Source organism: Petromyzon marinus, chromosome 58, assembly GCF_048934315.1.
Source record: "Petromyzon marinus isolate PM22_M1 ecotype Great Lakes invasive population chromosome 58, UKy_Petmar_22M1.pri1.0, whole genome shotgun sequence".
NCBI lineage: Eukaryota > Metazoa > Chordata > Hyperoartia > Petromyzontiformes > Petromyzontidae > Petromyzon > Petromyzon marinus.
This window is the reverse complement of record NC_133724.1, coordinates 3,581,207-3,608,672: the sequence shown is the minus strand read 5'-3', so window position 1 is coordinate 3,608,672 and position 27,466 is coordinate 3,581,207. Positions and strand designations below refer to the sequence as shown.

General features: G+C 53.3%; 1 protein-coding gene across 2 annotated transcripts in view; it reads left to right on the top strand.

Annotated features, from left to right (window-relative positions):
* Positions 1 to 21,448, top strand: part of LOC116955187 (glutamate receptor ionotropic, NMDA 2C-like) — an 83,467-nt gene extending 62,019 nt beyond the window's left edge. The window contains exons 6-12 of one of the 2 annotated variants that reach the window (XM_076052864.1): positions 1,679 to 1,832; positions 6,567 to 6,692; positions 12,548 to 12,753; positions 16,021 to 16,181; positions 16,553 to 16,740; positions 18,408 to 18,649; positions 19,272 to 21,448. In XM_076052864.1, the coding sequence (XP_075908979.1) occupies positions 1,679 to 1,832; positions 6,567 to 6,692; positions 12,548 to 12,753; positions 16,021 to 16,181; positions 16,553 to 16,740; positions 18,408 to 18,649; positions 19,272 to 21,065 (2,871 nt within the window). In that variant the 3' untranslated portion in view covers positions 21,066 to 21,448. Of the gene's footprint in view, positions 1 to 1,678; positions 1,833 to 6,566; positions 6,693 to 12,547; positions 12,778 to 16,020; positions 16,182 to 16,552; positions 16,741 to 18,407; positions 18,650 to 19,271 lie in introns of both variants that reach the window. The other variant, XM_076052862.1, reaches the window with a different exon arrangement.
* Positions 21,449 to 27,466: the final 6,018 nt, after the last annotated feature.

Sequence of the window (27,466 nt, the reverse complement as noted above, 5' to 3'; positions counted from 1 at the left end):
TCGAGGCGAAACGTCGGACAACCGTTCTGGAAACGAGCGCTTGGCTCGCTGCAGAGGCGTAGCCGAGCGTTTTTGGGGCCAATCTCCCCCCCCCCCCCCCCCTGTCGAGACTGTATGACCTCGGGCTCTCGTTTTCTCCATAAAAGCCCGGCTATACACGGTCTTTTTTTTTGCGTTCGTTTTGTTTGCCCGGTCAAGGTTATTCCAATTGCGAATATGTCCAGAAAGAGAAAGGAGAGAAAATGACTCATAATATTTTGATATAATAATAACAGTAATATATAAAAAATGTTGCCTGCGAGCCGAGAGCAATGATGAATTAAATTGAACATTGTGCGGGTTTATGAGCCTAGAATAGGTACATTGGTGCTTGTGCCGGTGACCCACATTAGACCCCAGAGCTCCGAAATCCCGTCGTCTGTACAGATCGCATGTACGCGCACGCACACACAAGACACGTATCCCCCCCGTATAGCCTTCACCGGCTTGGGAGGGAAAGCGCTGTTAGCGAGTAGCGGCGCCGATGATGAAGACCACCAGGGCGCACGGAGGGAGTTGGTGGCCAGAGCCACACGTGACCAGCCCCCTGACAGCACTTGCCCCAACGGTCAGTGAGAAAGGCTATACGGGGGATCTTTGTCTTGGTGGCATAGTGATGAGCGCACTGCACTTAGAACCCAGTGACCCCCGAGTTTGATTTCCACTCACGGACCAACACCGGTGACGATTGTCTGAACCGGTGCTGGGCCTCCCCTAGGTCGAATCAGCCTCAGATGAGTACCTGGTGTGGTTTGTAAACATCGCCACTGGGGGAGACAAAGGCGGTCGGGCGTGGCGTTGGCCACCCACCCGCTCGTGCGCCGTGCCAGCCTTCATAGATTGCTACTCGCTAACAGCACTTGCCCCAACAGTCTGTTCGGGCTATACGGGGGATATTTGTCTTTATTGTGGGGAGCGGTAGTGTAGCGGTTAGCGCTACGCTGCCCTACTTACCTGGCCACCCGAGTTCGATTCCCGCTCATGGCCGACGCCAGCGACGATTATTTGGGCCTCCTCCCCGTGGTCGACTCAGCCTCAAAACGAGTACCTGGATGCTGTGTGTGTAAATATGGCCGCCGGGGAGGCAAAGGCGGCCGGGCGTGGTTGCTGGCCATCAACACTTTCACATGTGGTTGTTGCAGGCCTGGATGGGTGCCGCCCGCTGTCCTGCAACTCGACCCCGACGATGTGTGGGGGTGGCGGTGATGGTCGTGGTGTCGGTGGTAGCGGTGGTGGCGGTGGTAGCGATGGTGGTGAATGTGGTCGTGGTGGTGGTGTCAAGATCGGCCTTTGTGGAGGAGGCTCGTGAAGGACGCTGCTGCTGCTGGGCAGTTTGAGGCAGTCGCCCTCCAGCAACAGCGGAGGGCAGAGGAGCGACGCTCACAACAACGAGCGGAGCGCCGGGCGGGTAGGATGCAGCAAGTTGAAACAGTAGGGGGAACAGCTGGTGCATCTGGCAGTGATCTCAGTCAGCCACCTGGGTCTATCCAATGATGTCCTGTCAGCGAGCCTTCGACACTTCACGTGGCCTCAAAGTGCACCTGGCCTGGCACAGGCACCGTGGTGACGTCTCCGTCACTTAGTGGCAAATTGCGGACTTTGGTATTGGTTGTGGATGACCTTTGTCTTTGTGGTGCAGGTGCTGTACAAACGGGCGGACATTGCCATCGGCTCGCTCACCATCAACGAGGAGCGCCAGGAGGTCATCGACTTCTCGGTGCCCTTCGTCGAGACGGGCATCAGCGTCATGGTGTCCATCTCCAATGGAACCGTGTCGCCCTCCGCCTTCCTGGGTACGGCGCAGCAGTAGTAGAAGAAGTAGCAGCAGCAGCAGCAGCAGTAGTAGAATCAACAGCAACAGTAGTAGCAGTAGCAGTCACGGTAGTAGAAGCAGATATTAATCAGGACAGCTGCTCGATCCGAACCCAGGAACCTCTCGCAAACGATGTTCAGGGGTCGAGGCCGAGTGGCGTAGTAACTACATTATCAGTGACGTAGTAACTACATTATCAGTGACGTAGTAACTACATTATCAGTGGTGTAGTAACTACATTATCAGTGACGTAGTAAACTACATTATCAGTGGCGTAGTAACAACATTATCAGTGTCGTAGTAACTACATTATCAGTGACGTAGTAAACTACATTATCAGTGACGTAGTAAACTACATTATCAGTGACGTAGTAACTACATTATCAGTGGTGTAGTAACTACATTATCAGTGGCGTAGTAACTACATTATCAGTGGTGTAGTAACTACATTATCAGTGACGTAGTAGCTACATTATCAGTGACGTAGTAACTAAATTTTCTATGACGTAGTAACTACATTATCAGTGGTGTAGTGACTACATTATCAGTGGTGTAGAGACTACATCATCAGTGGTGTAGTAAACTACATTATCAGTGACGTAGTAAACTACATTATCAGTGACGTAGTAGCTACATTATCAGTGACGTAGTAGCTACATTATCAGTGACGTAGTAACTACATTTTCTATGACGTAGTAACTACATTATCAGTGGTGTAGTGACTACATTATCAGTGGTGTAGAGACTACATCATCAGTGGTGTAGTAAACTACATTATCAGTGACGTAGTAAACTACATTATCAGTGACGTAGTAGCTACATTATCAGTGACGTAGTAACAACATTATCAGTGGTGTAGTAACTACATTATCAGTGACGTAGTAAACTACATTATCAGTGACGTAGTAGCTACATTATCAGTGACGTAGTAAACTACATTATCAGTGACGTAGTAACTACATTATCAGTGACGTAGTAACTACATTATCAGTGACGTAGTAAACTACATTATCAGTGGTGTAGTAACTACATTATCAGTGACGTAGTAACTACATTAACAGTGGCATAGTAACTACATTTTCAATGACGTAGTAACTACATTATCAGTGGTGTAGTAACTACATTATCAGTGGCGTAGTAAACTACATTATCAGTGACGTAGTAGCTACATTATCAGTGACGTAGTAACTACAACATCAGTGACGTAGTAGCTACATTATCAGTGACGTAGTAACTACATTATCAGTGGTGTAGTAACTACATTATCAGTGACGTAGTAAACTACATTATCAGTGACGTAGTAGCTACATTATCAGTGACGTAGTAACTACATTATCAGTGGCGTAGTAACAACATTATCAGTGACGTAGTAACTACATTATCAGTGACGTAGTAACTACATTATCAGTGGCGTAGTAACAACATTATCAGTGACGTAGTAACTACAACATCAGTGACGTAGTAACTACATTATCAGTGACGTAGTAAACTACATTATCAGTGACGTAGTAACTACATTATCAGTGACGTAGTAAACTACATTATCAGTGGCGTAGTAGCTACATTATCAGTGACGTAGTAAACTACATTATCAGTGACGTAGTAACTACATTATCAGTGGTGTAGTAACTACATTATCAGTGACATAGTAAACTACATTATCAGTGGCGTAGTAACAACATTATCAGTGTCGTAGTAACTACATTATCAGTGACGTAGTAAACTACATTATCAGTGACGTAGTAACTACATTATCAGTGGTGTAGTAACTACATTATCAGTGACATAGTAAACTACATTATCAGTGGCGTAGTAACAACATTATCAGTGTCGTAGTAACTACATTATCAGTGACGTAGTAAACTACATTATCAGTGACGTAGTAACTACATTATCAGTGACGTAGTAACTACATTATCAGTGGCATAGTAACTACATTATCAGTGGCGTAGTAACTACATTATCAGTGACGTAGTAACTACATTATCAGTGGCCTAGTAACTACATTATCAGTGGCCTAGTAACTACATTATCAGTGGTGTAGTAACTACATTATCAGTGACGTAGTAACTACATTAACAGTGGCATAGTAACTACATTATCAGTGGTGTAGTAACTACATTATCAGTGACGTAGTAAACTACATTATCAGTGACGTAGTAAACTACATTATCAGTGACGTAGTAAACTACATTATCAGTGACGTAGTAACTACAACATCAGTGACGTAGTAACTACATTATCAGTGGTGTAGTAACTACATTATCAGTGACGTAGTAAACTACATTATCAGTGACGTAGTAACTACAACATCAGTGACGTAGTAACTACATTATCAGTGACGTAGTAACTACATTATCAGTGACGTAGTAACTACATTATCAGTGACGTAGTAACTACATTATCAGTGACGTAGTAACTACATTATCAGTGACGTAGTAACTACATTATCAGTGACGTAGTAACTACATTATCAGCTCAGGGAGTGGTGCGGCAATAGGTCAGGTAGGGGGCCACCCCCAATTTTGTGATTCGTCTCTTAGCACGGTCACACCGAGGGGGGCTATTATTCTCTATCGCTGACTCCTCCTGCACCTGATGACATTACGTCATCACGCTCTCACGGTCTCGAACATTTAAAGCTGTCGGGGTGGCGGGCGGGTGGGCGCGCTTCCGTCTTCCAAAAGTAAACCTCGTCCTTCTTTGACACCGTTGTTGAGAACGAATCTCACGGTGGTTGTCAAGGGGGCCCCCCCCTCAACTCGTAGTTTTGGCCACCGGGGGGGGGGGGGGGCAGGGGGCGGGCAGGGGGGGGTGGGCAGGGGGTGGCAAGGCATCCCCGCCACCCACTCCCCAACGCCGGAACCCTTTAGCGAATATTTCCCGCGGCTCCGAACCCGCACGTCCGACGCGGCGAATGAAACGCGCACGCACGCGACCCGCATTGCCGTTTAAATTAACCCCACCCCCGTTTTCCGCCGCCTCGCCACTCACATACAGCTTGATTAAATTCGCACTCCGCACGCACGCACGCACGAGGCTCTCCGCTTTGTTATTCTTAAAAGAAGGCTTAGCGGGCCGAGACGGAACCTCATGATAAACATATCCTCGGGGGGCGGCCAGGCATGGGGCGGTGGAGGAGTTGGGGGGGGTGGGTGGTGGTGGCGATGTGGTTTTGGGGGGGGCGGGGGGGAGCTGCGTTCATTCAATTAACTTTAATTAATTAACCGACTGAATAAACATGACGTGACCTACAGCGGAACGCAATCGCAGCAGGAGGATCACGTGGGGGGGGGGGGCGCGGGGGTGGGGGACGCGGCCCCCCCCCCACTCCACCCTCACCGCCTCCGTGGGGTGGAGACGCAAATCTGGCAGCGGATTTGCGTCTCTCATCTCAGATCTTTTGTTACTTTGCCTTGCTGCAGGTGAGCCTAGGGGACCCCAGCCACTGTGAGGTAGCTGTCCCCCGTGCGCAGGTGAAGGTGTGCACCGGTTGCCGTAGCAACGACATCGTCGGCTCAGGAGGGAGAGGGGGGGGGGCAATAGGTTCAGGTGGGGGGGGGGTGGTGTGCCCCGATATTTGATTTCCGCAATTTAGCAGAGAACCAAAACGTTGCTTCTGCTCCAATTAAACTTAAAAGTAAAAAAAAGTGAATGAAGGAATTTTGGTGCTTTGGCACTGGTGTTGAAATCAAATCTCCCCAACTCGTAGTTTTGGCCACCAGAAGTCACTCCCCCCCCCACCCAACTCTAGTTACGCCTACTGGAACGTGCTACCATCACTCTCACGCTATTTTACTCAGCTGTTTTTATTTATTTTCGCAGGTAAGGCACGACTGAGCTGTTTGGCTCATTCACGGAAGCGACTTGACCATCGCAATTGGGAGCTCAACGCGCTGGAAATTTTACAGCAGCAGCCAAATAACTCCGAACGCGTGACGTCGATTCTGAATGCGGAGGGAAAAATCCACGCGACCACGGGGGAGAGAGAGAGAGAGACACGCAAACTCAAAATATACAGCAGCAGCAGGCGTCAGGGTCGGGATCGAACCCATGACCTCCTGTGTACCAGGCGAGATAGTCAACATTTACGAGGCACCGTGGTGATGATGATGAGAGAGAGACAGAGACATTCAAACTCCAAATATACAGCAGCAGGCGTCAGGGTCGGGATCGAACCCACGACCTCCTGCACACCAGGCGAGTTAGTTAACATCTCCTAGCCATCGTGATGATGATGATGAGAGAGACACGCAAACTCCAAATATACAGCAGCAGGCGTCAGGGTCGGGATCAAACCCATGACCTCCTGCATACCAGGCGAGGTAGTTAACATCTCCTAGCCGCTGTGTTGGTAGGTGCGCTGAGCGGTGGAGCCGTGTGGATTTCACCCAATCGAGTTGTCATGCTGTGGCGCAGTTTGTATTGGTTTGAGGCATAGCAGGAGGCTTTCGCGACCAATATTATCCATAATAGAGGTTTTTGTTGAGGGGTTAGATTGCGTGGATATGCATGTGGCATTAAACCCGCCACCACCCGACACGGCCAACCAGTGAGATTTGCCACGTAAACAACAACAACAACAGTCCCAGACCACACGAATACAACAACATTCCCAGACCACACCAAGACAACAACAGTCTTTCGACTCCACTGCACGATGGACTGTGGCCCAGCTGTGTCATCCCCTCTTCCCCCCCCCCCCCTCCGACAGAACCCTACAGTGCTGCCGTGTGGGTCATGATGTTCGTGCTGTGCCTCTCCGTCGTGGCCATCGCTGTCTTCGTGTTTGAGTACATCAGCCCCAAGAGCTACGATCGCAACTTGGCCAACGGAGCCAGTAAGGGAGACCCCACGTGACGACCCCACCCCCCACGTGATCCCATGTGAACCCGGGTGACCCCCCCTCCTCACGTGACCCCCCCCCCCCGCGTGACCTTCACATGATCCCAGCCGCGTGACCACCGCGTGACTCCCACGTCACCCTACCTGCGTGACCACCGCGTGACCCTACCCTCGTGACCACCGCATGACCCCCACGTGACCCCCACCCCGCATGCTCTCCCCCCCCCCCCGCGTGACCCCACCCACGTGACCACCGCGTGACCCCACCCACATGACCACCGCGTGGCCCCTGCTCGGTCTCCACGCTCGGACACTCCCGGAGCCAGGGGGAGACACGAGGGCGGCTTTGATTGGCCGTTGTCGTAGTCGCCGCTCGTGTTACGTCAGCGGCACGGCTCGGCTTCTGCAGTGGAAAAACAACCAGGCCACCTAATTGCCAGCTGTGAAACTGCACCTTCACATTCACTTTTAGTCTCCGGTTTGGGGCCAAGCAGGGCCAGAAGTGAGGTGGGTGGGGGAGGGGGTGAATATTTTTTTTGGCGCCCGAAAATAATTGACGTGTGACGCTGTTCGGATTCTGCGGTGGTAAAATAACTGGGCCACCTCCTGAGGTGGGCTGAGGCCAAGTTGTGCAGTGAGAAAAGCAAGACACATGTACTGTTCTGTACGTATGTTGAACTTCTTTCGTACCGCATGTAGCCAACCGTGCTAATCGGAGATGCGGGGATGGGGGGCGGAGGGTGGAAGGACACCAAACTAAACGCGAAAAATCAGCCCTGAAGAAATACGTTTGTCAATCGAGATGATTTCAAAGTGCCTCGCTCCGGCGCCTTCCTCATATCGGAAGGAAGAAGCGTTCCAGACGGACCGCAGAAGCGCGCCTGGAGAAGTGCCGCGCGATGCCGCGACCGCCTCTTAGCCAAAACCCGCCGCCGCCGCGCGGATGACCGGAGGCACCGTGGCTCATTTGCGGCAAGCCACTTTGTGTGCGACGAGTGGAGCGGCAAGCCAAGCCGGCGCCCGCTGGCAGGCGCTTGGCATCGGCGCCCGCTGGCAGGCGCCGCGGCTGCTCCGTGAGTCGTGAACCCGGCGACGAAGCGGCGTCGTGCCGTCGAAGGGCCGCGGCTTCTCCGCTGGAGCCGTTGCCGTTCGCCGCGCTTTTTTCACCGCGCGGACCCCGCGCCAAGCAGTCCCAAGCCGCCCAAACGCGTGCCAACCGCCTCCCCGAGTGCCATTAAAATTTTTATTTTTTCTACTCCCAGCCACCCGCCACCCCCCCCCACCACCATCCCCGAAAGCAAATTACTACAAAGAACATAAAGGTGGAAGCGTTGGACGAAAAACACGACGGTGCGTTCGGCTGGAACATTTGCGCCAAAGGGCATTGATTGAGGTTGGAGGAAGGGGGGTGGGTGGGGGCGGGGGAGCGGGGGGGGGAGCGGGTGGGGGGTGGAGTGTGGGGGAGCATAAGGGGCTAGTGGGATTGGCGCGCCTGGTGAATTAAAACCGGCTCAATCGTCGTCTTCGATCCTGGAAGTCGCGTTGCCACATGGGAAGGGGAGGGGGGGGCAGGGGGGGGGGGCGCGCAAGGGGGGTAGCCGTCAGCAGCTTGCTCGGATTTAATTTCTCCGCGTGCGCTTCCAGCCGGCTCCCTCTCTCTCTCTCTTCTCTGCTCCGGGTCGCATTCCATTGCCCTCGAAACGGAGATCCGAGGACCCGCAATGACGCCGAGACGATCCGTAGACTTCCGCGGAGACAGCCGACTCACTCGCGCAGAGACATTCAGACTGGCACGGAGACATTCAGACTGGCACAGAGACATTCAGACTGGCACGGAGACATTCAGACTGGCACGGAGACATTCAGACTGGCACAGAGACATTCAGATTGGCACAGAGACATTCAGACTGGCACGGAGACATTCAGACTGGCACAGAGACATTGAGATTGGCACAGAGACATTCAGACTGACACGGAGACATTCAGACTGGCACGGGAGTGTCTCGCTCTCTATCTAAGTCTAAGGGGCCTCTTAAGGCTACGGGTCGCTATTTGAGGCTATGGCCCCCTGTGTGAGTTATTGGTGACCAGGCTGAGACCATCAACTCACTGCACCTGAGAACCCGGTTTAAACTACAGACAGCAGCAGCAGCAATGTCCGAGACCCGGATGGGAACCCAGGCTCCTTGCGCTGACCTCTGAGCCACGAGGCCTCTTTCCAAACATCCACCCCTAGCATCCTCATCGCTACGCTCCCCAGCATCCTTCTCTCTTGCTTTGTGTGCTCACGTTTCTGCACCGGATGATGACGATGACGACGACGACGACGACGTTGATGATGGTGATTATTATTACTCGGCTCATTCACCCAGGAAAGCCTCTTTGAGTACCAAGACTCTTTGCCAGGAGGAGGACGAGAAGCCTGCCAAGTTTTGCCGCAGTAGCGGGGGCGATGCCACTTTGTTTAATCCCACACCCGGGTACGTTACGTACGTACGTGTGCTGGACTTCTCGCGCACCGGACGTAGCCAAACCGCGCTCATCGAAGGCGCCTCCGCTAGAGGGAGAGACTTCTCGAGAGCCCCATCTGCCGGGTATTCTTGGCCTACTCTTCCAAGCCGGGGGCCGGAACGTCTCGGTAGAAGTGCCAGTGCCCCACGTTTGTACACCGCCACCACTACTACCACACCGAACCTGCTAATTGTGTGGGGTGTTACCAAAATACAATGCTGGGTGGATAGAGACGCCGGGTGATGGGGGGGTGGTAGAGTCGGGGGCAGGGGGGATCAGGGGGGATCAAGGGTGGGTGGAGTCGAACTGACGGCATCCCCGTGATGGTTGAACCCGCTCAATATAACATCAAATCGAAAACTGCACTGACAAACAACTTAAAACATTCATACACCCACGGGGAAACCGGCTCGAATTGATATGCACTCCACATTTGCACTTACTTTTACATAACAACCGAGAAAATTGATGCTCTTCTGCCACGGTTATTTCTTCAGAACTTCCTTTTTGCATTCAGTTGCTTGGTGTCCTTCCCCCCGCAACCCCTGTAGGCCCGGTTGGCTACGTACGGTGCGAAAGAAGTTCAACATACATAATACGCACATAGACTAACACAGAGTCCCATAGACTCACACAAAGACCCACAGACTCACACAGAGACCCATTAATTCACACAGAGACCCATTGGCTCACACAGAGACACAGAGTCACACAGAGACCCACAGACTCACACAGAGACACATAGAGTCACACAGAGACCCATTGACTCACACAGAAACCCATAGACTCATACATAGACCCATAGACTCACACAGAGACCCATAGACTCACAGAAGAGACCCATAGACTCACACAGAGACCCACAGAGTCACACAGACACCCATAGACTCACAGAAGAGACCCATAGACTCACACAGAAACCCATAGACTCACATAGAGATCCACAGACTCACACAGAGACCCATAGACTCACACAGAGACCCACAGACTCACACAGAGACCCACAGAGTCACACAGAGACCCATAGACTCACAGAAGAGACCCATAGACTCACACAGAGACCCACCGACTCACACAGAGACCCATAGACTCACACAGAGACCCACAGACTCACACAGAAACCCCTACAGACTCACACAGAGACACATAGAGTCACACAGAGCCCCATAGACTCACACAGAGGCCCATTGACTCACACAGAGGCCCATTGACTCACACAGAAACCCATTGACTCACACAGAGACCTACAGACTCACACAGAGACCCATAGACTCACACAGAGACCCACAGACCCACACAGAGACCCATATACTCACACTTTGACCCACAGACTCACACAGAGACCCACAGACTCACACAGAGACCCATTAGTTATTGTCCTTCCGCGGTACCTCCGATTAGCACGGTTGGTGGGGGAGGGGCGGGGGGCAAGGGGGAGTTGCGGGACCCCTTCGAGGTAAGGATCAATGAATATGTAGTCGTCATGCATGGCACGGTTGGCTACGTACTGTGTGAAAGAAGTTCAGCATACAAACGTACATTAAAATGCATGGCTGGGAGGGGTGGGGGGGGTGTATCAAGGGGATATGCACAGTTCTCATGCAGATTAAATTAACCGCACGGCAAAGGGCGGTAGGCAGGGTGGGGTGCGGGGGATGGGAATAGGGGGGCTTGGTGGGGGGGTGTGTGGGTGCACCAAGACGTGCTGAGATGAGGAGCCCAGGGCATCCGCAGCCTCGCTCGTTAGGGTCGCGGAGCGAGGGCCAAGTAGCAGCGGACACTCGGCGAATACGAAAGTACAGATCTGCGCGTCTATCGGGAATCTGGGATTGGAGCAGGTACAGGTTGTTGATTTTCATTACGTCCGGTAGTTAGTTTCTTCCTCCCGTTCCCTCCGGACACCTTCCAAGACGTCTGTGGAGGCCCCCCCCCCATTCGCAAGTTCGCGGTTGTCCCCCAGCGCGCGCGGTGTGATTTGAGAACCGCTGAAACGGTCGATGGGACGCGGAGCGGATTAATTCGTCGTCGTCGCGCGACGACCGACCACTCGGCCGATGCGGACAAAGCGGTGCGCTGGGGCAGCGAGCTGTTTTTGTGCCGCGCGCGTGACTCTCGACGGCCCTTTCTTCAGGCTTTTAATTTGATTTTTGTTACATATAAAAAAAAACATGCTTTCGCTTAGGAAAGTAGATGCTGCCTGTTTAATAATAATTTAAAAAAAAACGTGAAACTTTCGCGAAAAAAGTAACGCTGCCCGTTTAAAAGAATACGTATGAAAAGTATTTCCTTAACGAAAGTAACGTTGGGATTTACAAGACAACAGACAAATACACGACGTTCAGCTTACAAAACTAAAGCTGGCGTTTAACAATGCTGTCATTCAAAAAAATACTAAAAACTTTCACTCACAAAAGTAACGCGGTTGGCAACGTATGGTGCAAAAGAAGTTCAACATGCTACATACATAAACAATACAAAAAAGTTTTGATTTAAAGCTTTCGTGACTGCAAGGATTCATCTTCTTGGTTCTTTCGGTAAAGTTACGTAGAATGAGAATAAATCAATAAAACAAAATAGGACAATACAATTCTCACGACGTTTCGGCCACAACACAAGTAGCCTTCTTCAGGTGAAGGAACAGAACTGTCGGGACGACAGCGCTTCAATGAACGCTGCTAAGCTTGGCAGCGTCTTTTAAGCTAGGTGGGAGAGGTAACGTGCCTTGACAAAGGAGTTTACATATCAAACAGGAGAATTTAGCATTGAAATAGCTGTGATAAAGTGTTGGATCAGCATGGTGTTAAAGTCAGAAATTAGCATGCAACTGGGAGATTAGCATGATGTTAATGTTAGGGATTAGCATGTGACTGGTCACGGAAGTAGCTATGTTAAAATCAAAGTTTACATATCCACGGAGGCATTTAGTATATGGACGCTAAAGCATTGCAACTACCCAACTAGCATACAATAAACCGATGTGAAAAACTAAGTATAAACTACATCAATATAATAAATGTACCCAATATATTCTTCAATAAGTTGAGCTACGAACATAAAGTAACTGGGTATACACTACACTATAATGAATACCATTAAAAAAAACTAAAATATAAACTACATCAATGTTATCAATAAAGAACCAAGAAGATGAATACAAAAAAAAGCTTCCGCTAACAAAAGTAACAGTGCCGTTTGAAAAATACTTAAATATTCGCTTACAAAAGTAACTCGGAATAGCGCCGTCGCCTACGTGCGGTGCGAAAGAAGTATCACCATGTAAATGTTCGCTTACACAAATAACGCTGCCGCCCCCCCCCCCCCACCGCCCCTTGTACGCAGCTCCGGGAGGACCGTCGTTCACCATCGGCAAGTGCGTGTGGCTCCTGTGGGCGCTCGTGTTCAACAACTCGGTGCCCGTGGAGAACCCGCGAGGCACCTCCAGCAAGATCATGGTGCTCGTGTGGGCCTTCTTCGCCGTGATCTTCCTCGCCAGCTACACGGCCAACCTGGCCGCCTTCATGATCCAGGAGGAGTACATCGACCAGGTGTCGGGTCTCAGTGACAAGAAGGTGGGGTCCGCGTTGCTGGGAGGGGTGGGGGGGGGGGGGGAGGGTGTAGTGGTCGGCGATCGATGTGCCGCGAACGGCTGGCGGCGGCCCGAGTTTTAATTCCCGCTCCTCGGGGGCCGGCATCGGTATTTGGGTCATTTGCTGACGTTACCCAAATAATAACACGACCCATAGACAAACATTGCCCAATATACTCACGTGACCCATGTGCTGACATTACTCAGAGAATAGCATTATCCAAAGACCAGGGGTCGGCAAACCAAAATAACAAAAGAGCCATTTTTCTTCTTTGGTTCTTTCGGTAAAGTCACGTAGAATGAGAATAAAATAATAAATTGATCATCAAAGGCATTTCCCTGTCCCCAGACGACCTGCTTGTCAGTTTTGATGTGGTGTCCTTGTTCACCAAAGTCCCGGTACCTGACACCATCGCTATCATTGAAGACCTGGTTCATCAAGGACTGCATACTGATGTACCCCCCCCTGGTGAGAAATTGCTTAACCAACACATACTTCACCTGGAATGGAATTTTCTACAAACAAACTGAGGGCACCCCAATGGGCTCCCCCCTATCTCCAGTTGTAGCCAACGTATTCATGGAAAAATTTGAAACTGACGCCATCCAGACTGCCACTCTACGCCCAACCTTATGGAAGAGGTACGTGGATGACACTTTTGTCATCTGGCCACATGGCCAGCCTGCTCTAGACCAATTCCGCGACCACATCAATTCCATACACCCAGCCATCAGATTTACCATGGAGGTCGAAAAAGATGGCAAACTACCCTTTTTGGATGTCTTATTTAAAAGGAGACATGATGGTTCAATGAGCCACTCTGTCTACAGGAAAGCTACCCATAAAGATGCTTACTTGAAACCGGATTCCCACCACCATCCATCCCAGAAGAACTCCCTCATCAAGACTCTATACAATAGAGCCCAATGCATTTCCGACCAGGAACACATTACCAGTGAACTCAAGCACGTACACCAGGCTCTCAGGGCTAATGGTTACTCCGACTACACAATCCGCAAAGCCATCACTCCAGTCATGAAGAAGGATCCTCTTGTGGAGCCACTCAAAACCATCACCTTAACCTACATTGCAGGGGTCACTAAAAAGATCTCCAAAATCCTGAATAAACACAAGATCCAGGTCCGATTCAACACAGTACATAAAATCCGTGATCTGGTTCCATCTGTAAAAGATACTGTTCCAGAGATACAGTACCCGGGCGTTTACAAACTAAAGTGCCACTGTGGTAGTAGCTACATTGGAGAAACCAAACGACATATCTCGGACCGCATCCGCGAACATGAAGCAGACTTGAAACACGGTAGAACGAACTCCTCTGCCATGGCAGATCACTGTTATAATTCAGTGGGCTCACATGACATTGACTTCTCCAAGATGGAGGTTCTTTGCAAACCAACCGGGTACCATGAGAGATTCGTTCATGAGGCCATTCACATATACAAGCGCAAAGACAATTTCAACAGAGAAGATGTATTCTGGCTTAGTAACCATTGGAAAGATGTTTTAAACCATTTCCGTTCTTAATTAATTGTATTTTACGATGACCTTCAGACCGCAGCTCTTTCGCTGGCATTGACTCTTAATACCTCTCACACCACGGTTAATGGTATGGTTTACAACATGGAGTATAACAGCGCCTCGCAGCTGTCTCTCTCCCCCTCCTCCGTTCCGACCATGGATGAACTCGTCCGTCTGAACAGGGCTCGTAGCTATCCGTGGTGCTAAAGTTGAGGGTAAGAATCCACCCATTTTTTCGCCATATAGCATTGTGATATATAACGACTTATTGTTGGTAGCTTAGCTGATTGGAGAATATATAGAGTTTATTGATAACATTGAGGTAATTTATATTTTAGTTTTCTATTGGTTTACTTTATAGTATTCATTATATAGTGTAGTGTATACCCAGTTACTGTGAATAGCTCAGATGTGTAGGCTTTGACTTTAACATAGCCATTTCTGTGACCAGTCACAAGCTAATCACTCAGTTATTTCAATGCTAAATTCTCCTGTTTAATTTGTACTAGGTGCCTCTGTGAATGTGTATGCTTTGACTTGAACATAGCCATTTCTGTGACCAGTCACAAGCTAATCACTCAGCTATTTCAATGCTAAATTCTATGCTAATTTCCTTTGTCAAGGGGTGCCTCTGTGGATGTGTATGCTTTGACTTTAACATAGCCATTTCTGTGACCAGTCACAAGCTAATCACTCAGCTATTTCAATGCTAAATTCTATGCTAATTCCTTTGTCAAGGCGCTTTGTTTCTTCTCACACAGCTTAAAGGTCGCGATCTGAGCGTGGATTTGTTCGCTCCAGCGCTGTCCTCCAGACAGTCTCGTCCCTTCACCTGATGAAGGCCGCTTGTGTTGTGGCCAAAACGTCGTGAGAATTTTAATGAGTTGTTTTATTTTATCAATTTACTATTTTATTCTCATTCTACGTGACTTACCGAAAGAACCAAAGAAGATGAATCCTTGCAGTCACGAAAGCTTTAAATCGAAATTTAGAGCCATTTTTTTTAGAATTCTGGAAAAAAATATATATTAAAAAGCCACAATGCATGTGGTGAGCACGAGACAGTGCTCCTTGGTGAACCGGACTCCCATGGTAAACTGGCCTTCCATGGTAAACTGGATTTGCATGCTAAACTGCACTCCCATGGTAAACTGGACTCCCATGGTAACTGGCCTTCTATGGTAAACTGGACTTCCATGGTAAACTGGACTTCCATGGTGAACTGGACTCCCATGGTAAACTGGATTCCCATGGTAAACTGGCCTTCTATGGTAAACTGGACTTCCATGATAAACTGGACATCCATGGTGAACTGGAATTCCATGGTAAGCTGGACTTCCAAGGTGAACTTGACACCCATGGTTGTAGTTGGCAACCAGAGCCATTTTGTCGAATTTCAAGAACTCCACTGCAGTCCCTTAAAGAGCCACTGCATGCGGCACCAGAGCCGCAGGTTTGCCGATCCTCCCACCACAGACTAACACTTCCCGCAGACTTCTATCGTCCGTAGACTGACATCGGCCCCAACGTCGTGAAATAAACGACGTTCATCTTACCCCACGAAGCGCGTTATTAGCTTGCGAAACGTCTCACGGAGCCGCGCATGGATGGAGCGGCGGAACCACGGCCGTGCCCATGGGCACCAATTCACCGGTGGGGTGGCCCCTGCCTTGCCTCCTTCCGCAGTTCCAGAAGCCCACGGAGCAGTACCCACCGCTGCGCTTCGGCACGGTGCCCAACGGCAGCACGGAGCGGAACATCCGCAACAACTACCCCGAGATGCACGCGTACATGTCGCGCTACAACCAGCGCACCGTCGAGGACGCCCTGCTCAACCTCAAGGCCAGGTGGGCAGGGTCGTGCGCGTGCCACGCAGCTAGGGGGGGCCGTGTGGCACCAACAGGCCACGCGTCACAGGCCAAAAGGGCCACGCGCTATGTGCCAAAGGGCCACGCATCACGTGCCAAAGGGCCACGTGCCACAAGCCAAAGGGCCACGTGCCACAGGCCAAGGGCCACGTGCCACGTGCCAAAGGGCCACGGGTTAAAGGGCTACGCACCAGAGGTCAACGGGCCATAAAGCAGACCATGGGCCAAATTTCGTTTGTGCATCGTTAACACCGGAGAAATCTGATGAGCTATGAACCTCTTTATCACACTTTTATCACACCCCCCCCCCCCCCCCGCCATGCCCGCCCGCCCGCCTCTTTCTCTCGCAGCAAGCTGGATGCGTTCATCTACGATGCCGCGGTGCTCAACTACATGGCGGGCAAGGATGAGGGCTGCAAGCTGGTGACCATCGGCAGCGGCAAGGTCTTCGCCACCACGGGCTATGGCATCGCGCTCCAGAAGGGCTCCAAGTGGAAGCGCAACATCGACCTCACCGTGCTGCAGTTGCTGGGTGATGGTGAGCAGTGGGGGGGGGCGGTTGCTTGCTAATTGCCATGCTGAGCCGGGATGCTGCTGGCCTCGCAAGGCATCTTAAACTGGCTCGGGGCCAAGCAGGGCCAGGGGTGGGACCAGTGACGCTTTCGTTGTGTGCGTGACGTGAGTCGGTATGTGGTGAGTACCCGGCATCACCGTATCACCCACGCGTGTCTCCGCTCGTTCACCACGAGGGACGTCAGCAGCACAGCTCCGATTCTGCAGCAGTGGAAAAACAAAACTGGAGGCCTCTAGAGCCACTCAGGTCTGGCTTGAGCATGGTCCCGACATGGCTTGGTTTTTACAGTGGAAAAGCCATACGACTGCTGAGGCAGCTCATTTCCCACGTGTACCAATTTGACTTCCCTGCCAGATGTTGCCGACACCTTCATTAAGAACAAAGCTGCACGTTTAACTTTTTACTTTTACCCCATACAAACGAAATAATGGCTTCCACACGCCGTTCTTTACTCGTGGGACAAAGCACGGGAAATTGTCTTGAACCGCCGTCTCAATGTGCAAACGTTTCAATGCGGACCGAGCCAACGTCTCGCCAGGTTTTTGCTTGGATAATCGAGGTCTCTGTTCGGCACGTTTGCATCATAGCGGGCGGCGGTTGCTGCGATGCACCGTTCTTCTCGCTCGTCGCAACTGTTACATTTTGAATGTGCGCCTCCCCCCCCCCCCACTGTGTCGCATTGTCACACGCGAGTAAAGCGATGGGAAGGAGAGAGATTGAGCGGAAGAGGTGGTGGGGGGAACGCGCGTGCGAATCCGCGCGATCGGCCTCCCCATATCGCGCGGACGTTTGATCAGTCGCGACGCGGTGAGAACGTGTAAACAAACTAGACGGTTCAAGTTGTGGAAGCTCCCGGGAAATCGGCCACTTTGGCAAGGTCTGCTGACGTTTGACATGGCTCATGGGTCAGAGAACACTGTTTGGAGCACTGTGATTGAATCCAGGCTTGAGTCACTGCCCGTGATTATGCTTAGGCTTAGGGTTCTCAAGTGTAGTGAGTTTGATGGTCATTGTCTGCCAACCAGTGAAGCACATAGAGAACCACGGACTTACAGAGAGACCCGTAGACTCACACAGATCGAGTTGTGGTTAAACGGGCTCCTCAAGTGTAGTCAATTTGATGGTCACAGCTCGGTGGCCGGAGAGTATTTGGCTGCAATAAATGTCCACGTGATCATTAGCCACTTAATTGAGCTATCATTTGTGATGGCCAGGTCGCTTCTGAAAAAGAGCTACATAACTCAGTGGGCCTTACCTTGTAAAATAAAAACATAGTTTAGTTTGAAGATAAAAAATTATTTGGTTTAGACCATGTAAAAAATCTATTTCAGAATCAGAATGTTTATTTCGCCTGGAGGAATTTGAAGAGCTGTGAAGCTCTTTTTCACAGATATCCAGTGTGGGCGGGTCAGAAAAGTTACAACAGCAATGGGCACGGCAGCAAAAATAGCGGCAAAACATCCCAGACCACGCCTAGATAACACCACACAGCGGCAGCCCCTCAATAAAATGGCATATGAACCATGAACTATCAATATTTCGCAGGTAAGGATCAAAGTCAGTTCACCGCGCTTAGATCAACCCCCTGCCCATGAACCTCTCCTTTGCTCGGTTGTCCCCTCCTTCTCCAGATGAGCTGGAGGAGCTGGAGACCATCTGGCTGGCAGGCATCTGCAAGAAGGAGAAGAACGAGGTGATGAGCAGCAAGCTAGACGTGGACAACATGGCGGGCGTTTTCTACATGCTGCTGGTGGCCATGGGCCTCAGTCTGCTCGTCTTCCTCGCCGAGCACATCTTCTACCGGCGTGTGGGCCGTGCGGGCCGCAAGGCCTCCATCAACCCCACGCCACGCATTCTGCTCGCTATTAGCAGGGTGAGTGGCTCCTTTGTTCCCTTCGCTTAGCACAGGCCCGCGGGCCCGCAGGCTCTCAGGCCTGTAGGCTCACAGGCCCGCAGGCTGTAGGCCCGCAGGATCTCAGGCCTGTAGGCTTGCAGGTCTGCAGACTTTCAGGCCTGAAGGGCCACAGGCTTTCAGTCCTGTAGGCTCGCAGGCCCATAGGTCTGTGTGCTAGCACATCCGCAGGATCGCAGGCCCGCAGGCTCTCAGACCCATAGGGGATTATAATTTTACCTTGATCTATGTTCGTGCAATATTTTCCATTTTCCCATGTGACAATGCGGTTGTTTTTGTAATGATTTCCCTTCGTGTCATTGCTGCCAGTTTATGAAAATCCACCTACCTGGTCAAACAAAATAAACTGGACAATGGCAAATGGGCGTGGCTATCTGGACAGGGTCTGGCAGTGCTAGCGATTGAGTGGGCGTGGCAGTGTTAAAATGGGCGGGTTCGACCAGCCTCCCGGAATACGTCGGCAGCTTCACGAGCACTTCAGAATCAGAATATGTATTTGTACTGGAGGAATCCGACGGGCTATCCAGAAGCACCGTCCTCCTCCCCCCCCCCACCCCACCCCCTTGCTCTCTGTCACCCGCAGGGCATCTACAGCTGCCTGTACGGCGTGGAGGTGAGCAAGGACAAGGGGCTATTTGCGCTGGCGCAGCAGGAGAGCCAGGACGAGCATGCCAACGTCAACCGCCTGCTGCGCGCCGCCCGCAGCATCGTCCGCATCGTCAACCGCAAGAAGCGCAGCGAGCAGCGGGCCAAGGCGGCCGCGGCGGCAACCGGGAGCGTCGGGGGCGGCTCCTCGCGGGGGCTCGCCGCGCCGTGCGGCTCGTGCGGCTGCTGCGAGCGCGGGCCGCTGGCAAGAGCCGCCCACGGGGGCCGCCGAGGCCCGGCCGCCATCATCCTCAAGAGGCACGGGCTCTCCGACGGCGGCCGGGCCGCGTACAGCGTTCGCGGCCCGGGCGGGGGGCCCTGCCCGTTGCACCGCGACTGCCGGCGCAGCGCCCCCAAGCCGCTGCCGCTGCCGGTACCGCTGCTGGCGCCCGATGCGGTCGGCGGGCCGCACAGCCCACGGCTCGTGGTGGCGCTGGGGCCCGATGCGTGGCCCCGCTCGCTCGGCGCTGACGGCGGTTGCTCGACCAACCACGACCGGCGCTCGCACAGCAACTGGGAGACGGACAGTGACAACTGGTTGTTTATCACACGCAGCCCACGAGGAACCGCCGCCTCCGCCGGCACGGGCGGCTTCGGCGATTCGCCGAGTTCGGCGGTCGGCGCCTCGGACGCCGCGGATGGCGCCGTCCCCGTGTGGAACTGCCCGCTGCACGGCTTCGCGATGCCGCCGCGGCCGCCCCCGTTGCCGGCGCCACCTCAGCCCCTGCCGCTGGACCCGACGCGCGGGCCGTGGGGGCCCGGCGGCGGCGGCGGCGGCTGGGGCGTCGGCCTCCCACACGCGGGCGAGTCGTTGCCGTCGCGCAGCCTGGAGGAGCTGCGCGGCGGCCCCGAGTCGCCGGGCGACGCCGACGTTGACCTCATCCCCGAGAAGGCGCGGCGGCGGCCGCTGTGCCGGCGCAAGCGGAAGAGCCGCCTACAGGGGCACAGGCGGCGAGCGCTGTCCCCGCCGTTTTGCCCGGCGGCCAAGCGAGCGAGCAGGACAGGCTGCCAAGGCGTCGGCGCCGGCGTCGGCGCCGGCGTCGGCGCCGTCGGCGCCGCGGCGGCGGCGGTGCCGTACAACCCGCGCGACAGCTCGTCGTTCGAGCGCTACGGCCGCCCGTCGGTGGAGAGTTACGACCTCGACGACGACTGCGATGACGACGAGGGCGACGAGGACGTGGAGTCGTTCTCGGAGCGCGACTCGTACACGGCGTCCGAGTCGCTGTACGGGCTGTCGCCGCCGGGCGGCGGCCACTGGTACGCCGACTCGGAGCGCAGCACGTACTGCGAGCGGCGAAGCGACACCGCGGACGACGCCCTCAGCTGCAGCCCCGCCGGGAGCGGCGGTACGGCCGGCGCCGGCTGCGGCGGCGGCGGCGGCGGCGGCGGCGGCGGCGACGGCACCGGCGGGCCGTACTGCTGTCGGCCGTCGCTCCCGCCGTGCGTCTCGACGCTGCCGGCACCCGTCACGGTGATGCAGCACCAGCACCGGCCGCCGCCGTACACCACCGTGGACGGACGTTCCTGGATGGGCTACGGGGCTGGGTTTTCGAGACGGAGGCACCCGGCGGAGGTTCAGTGCAGGGCGGCTGCGGTGGCGGCGGTGACGGCGGCGCCCTGGCATACGGCGGATCAGAGACAACACCGAACTCTGCCGCGCGATTTCCCCACGCACAAGGACAAATCGAGATCTATGCATACGACTCTGTTGGGCTACGAGTCGGAGGTGTAGGTCGTGCGACCGTTGTGACCTTTGCGACCTTTGTGACCTTCGCCCTCGCTTCACCCCCATCTTCCCCCACCTCTCAGTCCCTCCCTGTCGCGTTGCCAGATCTGGGGTAGGAGCAAAAAAAACAACCTCTCGAGAGGTTGCTCCCCAACCCGTAGGTCCGCGGAGCAACGGCGGCCCCCCGTGGTGGGGCGGAGGTGGCTGGAGGGGGGCAGAGTGGGCGTGGCCGGGGTGGGGGGGGGTAAGGGGAGCTGTCGCCGATGCCACGATGTGGAGGAGCGTGGCGTTTTTTAGTTGCTGTTAACCCTGAAAAAAAGGTTACGTTAGACGCGCACGGACGGTCCGCGAAGGTATCATTGAAGGTTCAGTGGTGGCGGTGGTGGAGAGGTCGAGGGTGGGTGGGGGGGGGGTGACGGTTAAGAGAGGTCCGGAGCTGCTGCCCTCGAGCGTCGAAGTTGAGACGTCTCCAAATGTGCAGTGATTGTGTCACGCTGTTGAGGTACGTTCCCGTCATCGTTGTACGTTAAAAGGGCACGAAGGTGGGGGGGGGGGGTTTGCACAACTCGGGGTCCCGTGGTTGACGGCCGCGACACTGCGGGCCTTCGTAGAGAACTTGAACAATGCCCGCACTGCCTAACAGCTGAAAACAATCAAAATTGATCTCATTTAAGGACGTTAACGAATCCATTTTTTTTTTACTTATTCGTTTTGAACCTCTCCCGCTCCATCCGGACCAATGCTGTCAAAGCCGCTTTCGTTTCCAGCAAGCAAACTCTGGAGCTTGTTTCGACCTTCTGGGTCTCATCGGTACACCGTTCGAAAACCGGCCCCAGAGTTAACTTGTCAATACATTTTTCTTTTAAAGGGGTTACAAAAAAATCACTCAGATCTGTCAACTCCCCTTATTTCTTTGGAGGGGTGGGGCGGTGGTTGGGGGTTTGGCGTTGGGTGGGGGGGGGGTAGAGGGCGCGTAAGAAGCTTCGTGATGTAGCTTCTACGACGGTTGTCAGAGGCCACGTGGCGGCCGTCGTTTTGGAGGGGGGCCCCGTCGATGCCTCTCTCTCGCCGTGCGGGCGGCTTTCATCACCTCCACTGGTTGGGGGGGAGGGGGGGTGGAGGGGGGGGGGGGTGGAGGGGAGGGGGGGAAGGTCACGTTGCAGCAGCAGGGTACCGACCGTGGAGCGACCGGAGGATCGCCCGGCCAACGGGGAGATGCGTCGTGTGACTCGTTTTGACTTTGTCCGTGCGTTCCGTGTCGCAGCGACGTTAGCCGGTGCTGTGTTTGTCTGTCTGTCTGCCTTCATGTGTTCGTGGTTCTATATATCGGGGGTGGTGGTGGGGCGGGGGAGTGGGGGGGGGGGAGGAGATGGTTGAGTCCAGCGGTGGCAAAGCAATGCAGCAGCAGGGTAGAGGAAGGCGGAACGGAATCTATTAAACCTAAACGTTTTGTTTACGTTTACCAGGCGATGCACACTGAGCTATGTAGCTCTTTTAAATAAACGACCTGGCCACAAAGGATAGGTCAACCAAGTGGCTTATCATCACGTGAAAACTTACAGCAGCCAAATGCTCTAAACGCGCGTCGATTCTGAATGTGGAGGGTAAAAAAAAAACGGAGGGCCCCGGAGAGACGCAAACTCCAAATAGACAGCAGGCGCCAGAGTGGGGCTCGAACCCAGGACCTCATTTGTACATGGGACAAGGGAGTTGACATCTCCTAGCCACAATAAACCGGCAGGAAGATGACACTCTCCGTCTGTCCGTATTAGAGCTGTGTTCACGGTGCTGTGTGTGTGTTCAGGTTCAATTACTGGGCAGGGTCTGGGTTGACTGGGCAGGGAGACAGGAGAGAGAGAGAGAGAGATTCCAGAAGTGGGAAATAAATTTAATTTCAGAGTGGCCGAAGAATCTCGACTGGGGGAAGCTTGCGAGAGGGTCGCATCCGTTCGCACGGACCGACCTGGCCATGGCAGTCGGGCACGCAGGCGGTGCAACTGCACCCGAGCACCAGGCGCTGGGCCTCAAAATGTTACGGGCGGAACCGGACACCCCAAGCACCCCCTCCTTCAGGACCTAGTTCCCCGCTTGCCACCAGCATTCGCACGCTCATCTGCATCTCACGAGGGCCCAAAACGTTCCCGCCACCTTCACCTCCCTCCCACCCCCCATCCCACCTCGTCGAGACAAGATGCTGAGCCACGTCGCCCGACTCGCCCTGGAGGCCCCCGCGAGGCACCCCGAGAGGCCCAGGCACCGGCGTCGGCCTACGGAGTGGAGGGAGAGGGGAAAATGTGTTTTTTTTTCGGACGGAGAGAGAGAAGGCGAAGGGGAGGGAGGGAGGGAGCGAAGATCTCACGCTGCGTTTATCACCGCAACCAGGGGGATCTGCCGCCGCGTCAGCGCCGCGCTCAGTTGTCTTACAGCTCTCGGAGAGACGGCGGTGGAAATTCCACATTCCTATGGCGGGGGGAGGGGCCGCGGAGGGGAGGGGGATTGTCCAGTCGCCCGAATAACGACAACCACCGCTCCGTCGACTGTGTTGTTGTTGTTGTTGTTTTATATTGACGACCTTGACGTGACCTACCCCCCCCCACCTCACTGACCCCCCCACCTCCCATCCACGCCGCCCCCCACCCCCGTAACCTTGATTTGAACTCGTGACCTTCCCGATGTTTTCGCCGCACCGCACCTCCCGATGGCTGCGGAGGCCCGCATCGCAATAAACGAGAGAGCGAGGAGCAGTAGGAGGGTGACGAGGGAGGATGCTGGGGGGTGGGGGGTGGGGGGGGGTGGGTGTTCGTTTGATGGATGGACGGGGGAGCGTGGCCCTGCATGCCCCGGCCCACGTGCGGACGCAGTGGTGGGGGGGGGGGGGGGAGAGGTGGGGGGGGGGGGGGTTAGGGATGCGCAGCGGGCAGAGCCGTCAGGAGCCGTGGCCCAAGCGCATCATCGTCCGTCATTCACGGCAGGGAGAGCGGCCTCCGCTCGTTTCATTGTAAATCGCCTCAATCGCTGTCCTCCACCACCCACCCCCCCCCCGTTTCACCTCTCCACCCCCCCCCTACCCACCACTTCGCCCACCCACCCCCTCCTCCTGCCGTTTAGAATATGGAACTCGGAGGGTGAGGGTGGGGTGGTTTGTCTCAGCCAATTACCAGCAGCTCAAAGTCACCATCGCTGCGCTCCCCCACCAACCCCCTCCCCCCCCGCCGCCACGTGACGCCAAAGCGAATAGAAATTAGCGGAGCTGTCGGTGTGCGTAAGTTTCAAACACCGCTCAAGACACGGACGTAGCCTTTGTGCGTCTGCAGGGCGGTGTTGGGGGTGTGGAGGGGGGAGGGGAAAAAACCTCATCGGCCTGTCCTGGACTGCCCTGTGCCGTGTCTTCGCGTGCAGAATGAACACGTGGTTCTCAGTCCATCACGTGCTTCTCAGTCCGTCACGTGGTGCTCAGTCCATCACGTGGTGCTCAGTCCATCACGTGGTGCTCAGTCCATCACGTGGTTCTCAGTCCATCACGTGCTTCTCAGTTCATCATGTGCTGCTCAGTCCGTCACGTGGTTCTCGGTCCACCACCTGCTGCTCAGTCCATCACGTGCTTCTCAGTCCATCACGTGGTGCTCATACCATCACGTGCTTCTCAGTCCATCAAGTGCTTCTCAGTCCATCACGTGGTGCTCATACCATCACGTGCTTCTCAGTCCATCACGTGGTTCTCAGTCCATCACGTGCTTCTCAGTCCATCACGTGGTTCTCAGTCCATCACGTGGTGCTCATACCATCACGTGCTTCTCAGTCCACCACGTGCTTCTCAGTCCACCACGTGCTTCTCAGTCATCACGTGCTTCTCAGTCATCACGTGCTTCTCAGTCCATCACGTGATTCTCAGTCCACCACGTTGTTCTCAGTCCATCACGTGCTTCTCAGTCCACCACGTGGCTCTCAGTCCATCACGTGCCTCTCAGTCCGTCACGTGCTTCTCAGTCCGTCACGTGCTTCTCAGTCCATCACGTGCTTCTCAGTTAATCACGTGCAAAACGTGTTGTGGGTTTACTCTCCAACACACAGGTGTGTGCTGAACTAGTGACGGATTGGCACGTTTTGTTTACGTGACACAACCTCACTGACTGGCTGCGTCGGGTAGTGGCGGGTTTAACAACACATTTATATTTACACGATCTAACCCACACAAACACACACAAAAAAACCTCTATTATGGATAATATTGGTCGCGAAAGCCTACTACTACGTGTTAAACTGAATATGACATTGGCGCTAACAACCTCTTCTCCCTGGCAGTAGGGGTGGCGATGCCACTGTTGTTGAGTGCGATCCCACAATTGAGTTATGTGCACATAAAGCATTAATCAGCACATTAGGAAGTACGTCAGCTAGTTTAATGGCCTCTTTGGATGGCTAAATTAATCAAAACCCATTAGATAATCACAAGCAATATGACCCCAGCAAGTCGGGGCTCGTGGCTAATACCGTGTGTTGTGTACACCTTGATATGCAAACATGTGTTATCGCGTCTGTATGGGTGTGTGTGTGCTGAACGGTAATGTAGTGGTTAGTGCACCGCGTTACGAACCTGGCGACCCGAGTTCGAATCCCGTTCACGGCCAACATCAGTGACGATTATCTGAACCCGGTCCTGGACCTCACCTCGGTCGACTCAGCCTCAAATGAGTACCTGGTGCGGTGTGTAAACATTGCCACTAGGGAGACAAAGGCGGTCGGGCGTGGTGCTAGCCACCCACCCCGTCGTATGCCGTGCCGGCTTTCATAGGTGCTCACAAACAACACTTGCCCCTACAGTCTGTTAACGCTACACGGGGGAGGGGGGGGGATATTTGTCTTGTGTGTGTGAATGCCATACGTATATCTTTCATTCGCTAAGCACATATCCAAAGGTCTATCATTCGAATGATGACGATGATGATGAAGACGATGATGATGATGACTTAGCAGCTCTTAAATCCACTTCCGGATTAATGCCTTCACACGCAGTGCGGGTCACGGGCGGGGGGGGGGGGGTGTTTGACCATATTTCACCAGGGTAGTCACTGCGGGCTAGTGAACGGGGGGGGGGGGGGGCGACCTTTCACGCTGTGCAACAAGATGTTAGCGTGTGGAAATTTGCGGTCCAGATTTGCATTGGTAATAAAGGTGATTGGGTTCGATCGCGTAAACATAAGTGTGTTGTTAAAATCCGCCACCACCCGACACAGCCAATTAGTGTAAGGTTTTTGGCACGTGAACAAAACGTGCCAATTTCGCTTGCTCGTTTTGTTTTAAGTGACAGACATTACTTATTGGCCGTGCCGGGTGGTGGCGAGTTTAACGAGACACATTTACGCGATCCAACCCGCGAAACGCCTCCGTTGCGGGTGACATTTGATCGCGAAAACCTCCTGCGTATACAACCAAATTTGGATCGTTATTGATCTATTTGCGTCTGCAGCAAAAGGTTAAGAACCACTTTCTCTAGAGGGTCCCGCTCACAGAGGGTGATTTTGGCCAACTCCTTCTATGCTGGTCGAACTCCCATATCTGTACTGGACACACTAAACGAAACATCTCTATACTGGGCACACTAAACAAGACATCTCTATACTGGGCACGTTTAAAGAGACATCTCTATACTGAGGGCACTAAACGAGACATCTCTATACTGAGGGCACTAAACGAGACATCTTTATACTGAGGGCACTAAACGAGACATCTCTGTCCTGAGCACACTAAACAAGACATCTCTATACTGGGCACGTTTAAAGAGACATCTCTATACTGAGGGCACTAAACGAGACATCTCTATACTGGGCACACTAAACGAGACATCTCTATACTGAGGGCACTAAACGAGACATCTCTGTCCTGGGCACACTAAACAAGACATCTCTATACTGGGCACGTTTAAAGAGACATCTCTATACTGAGGGCACTAAACGAGACATCTCTATACTGAGGGCACTAAACGAGACATCTCTATACTGGGCACACTAAACGAGACATCTCTATACTGGGCACGTTTAAAGAGACATCTCTATACTGAGGGCACTAAACGAGACATCTCTATACTGAGGGCACTAAACGAGACATCTCTGTCCTGGGCACACTAAACAAGACATCTCTATACTGGGCACGTTTAAAGAGACATCTCTATACTGAGGGCACTAAACGAGACATCTCTATACTGAGGGCACTAAACGAGACATCTCTATACTGGGCACACTAAACGAGACATCTCTATACTGGGCACACTAAACGAGACATCTCTATACTGGGCACACTAAACGAGACATCTCTATACTGAGGGCACTAAACGAGACATCTCTATACTGAGGGCACTAAACGAGACATCTCTATACTGGGCACACTAAACGAGACATCTCTATACTGAG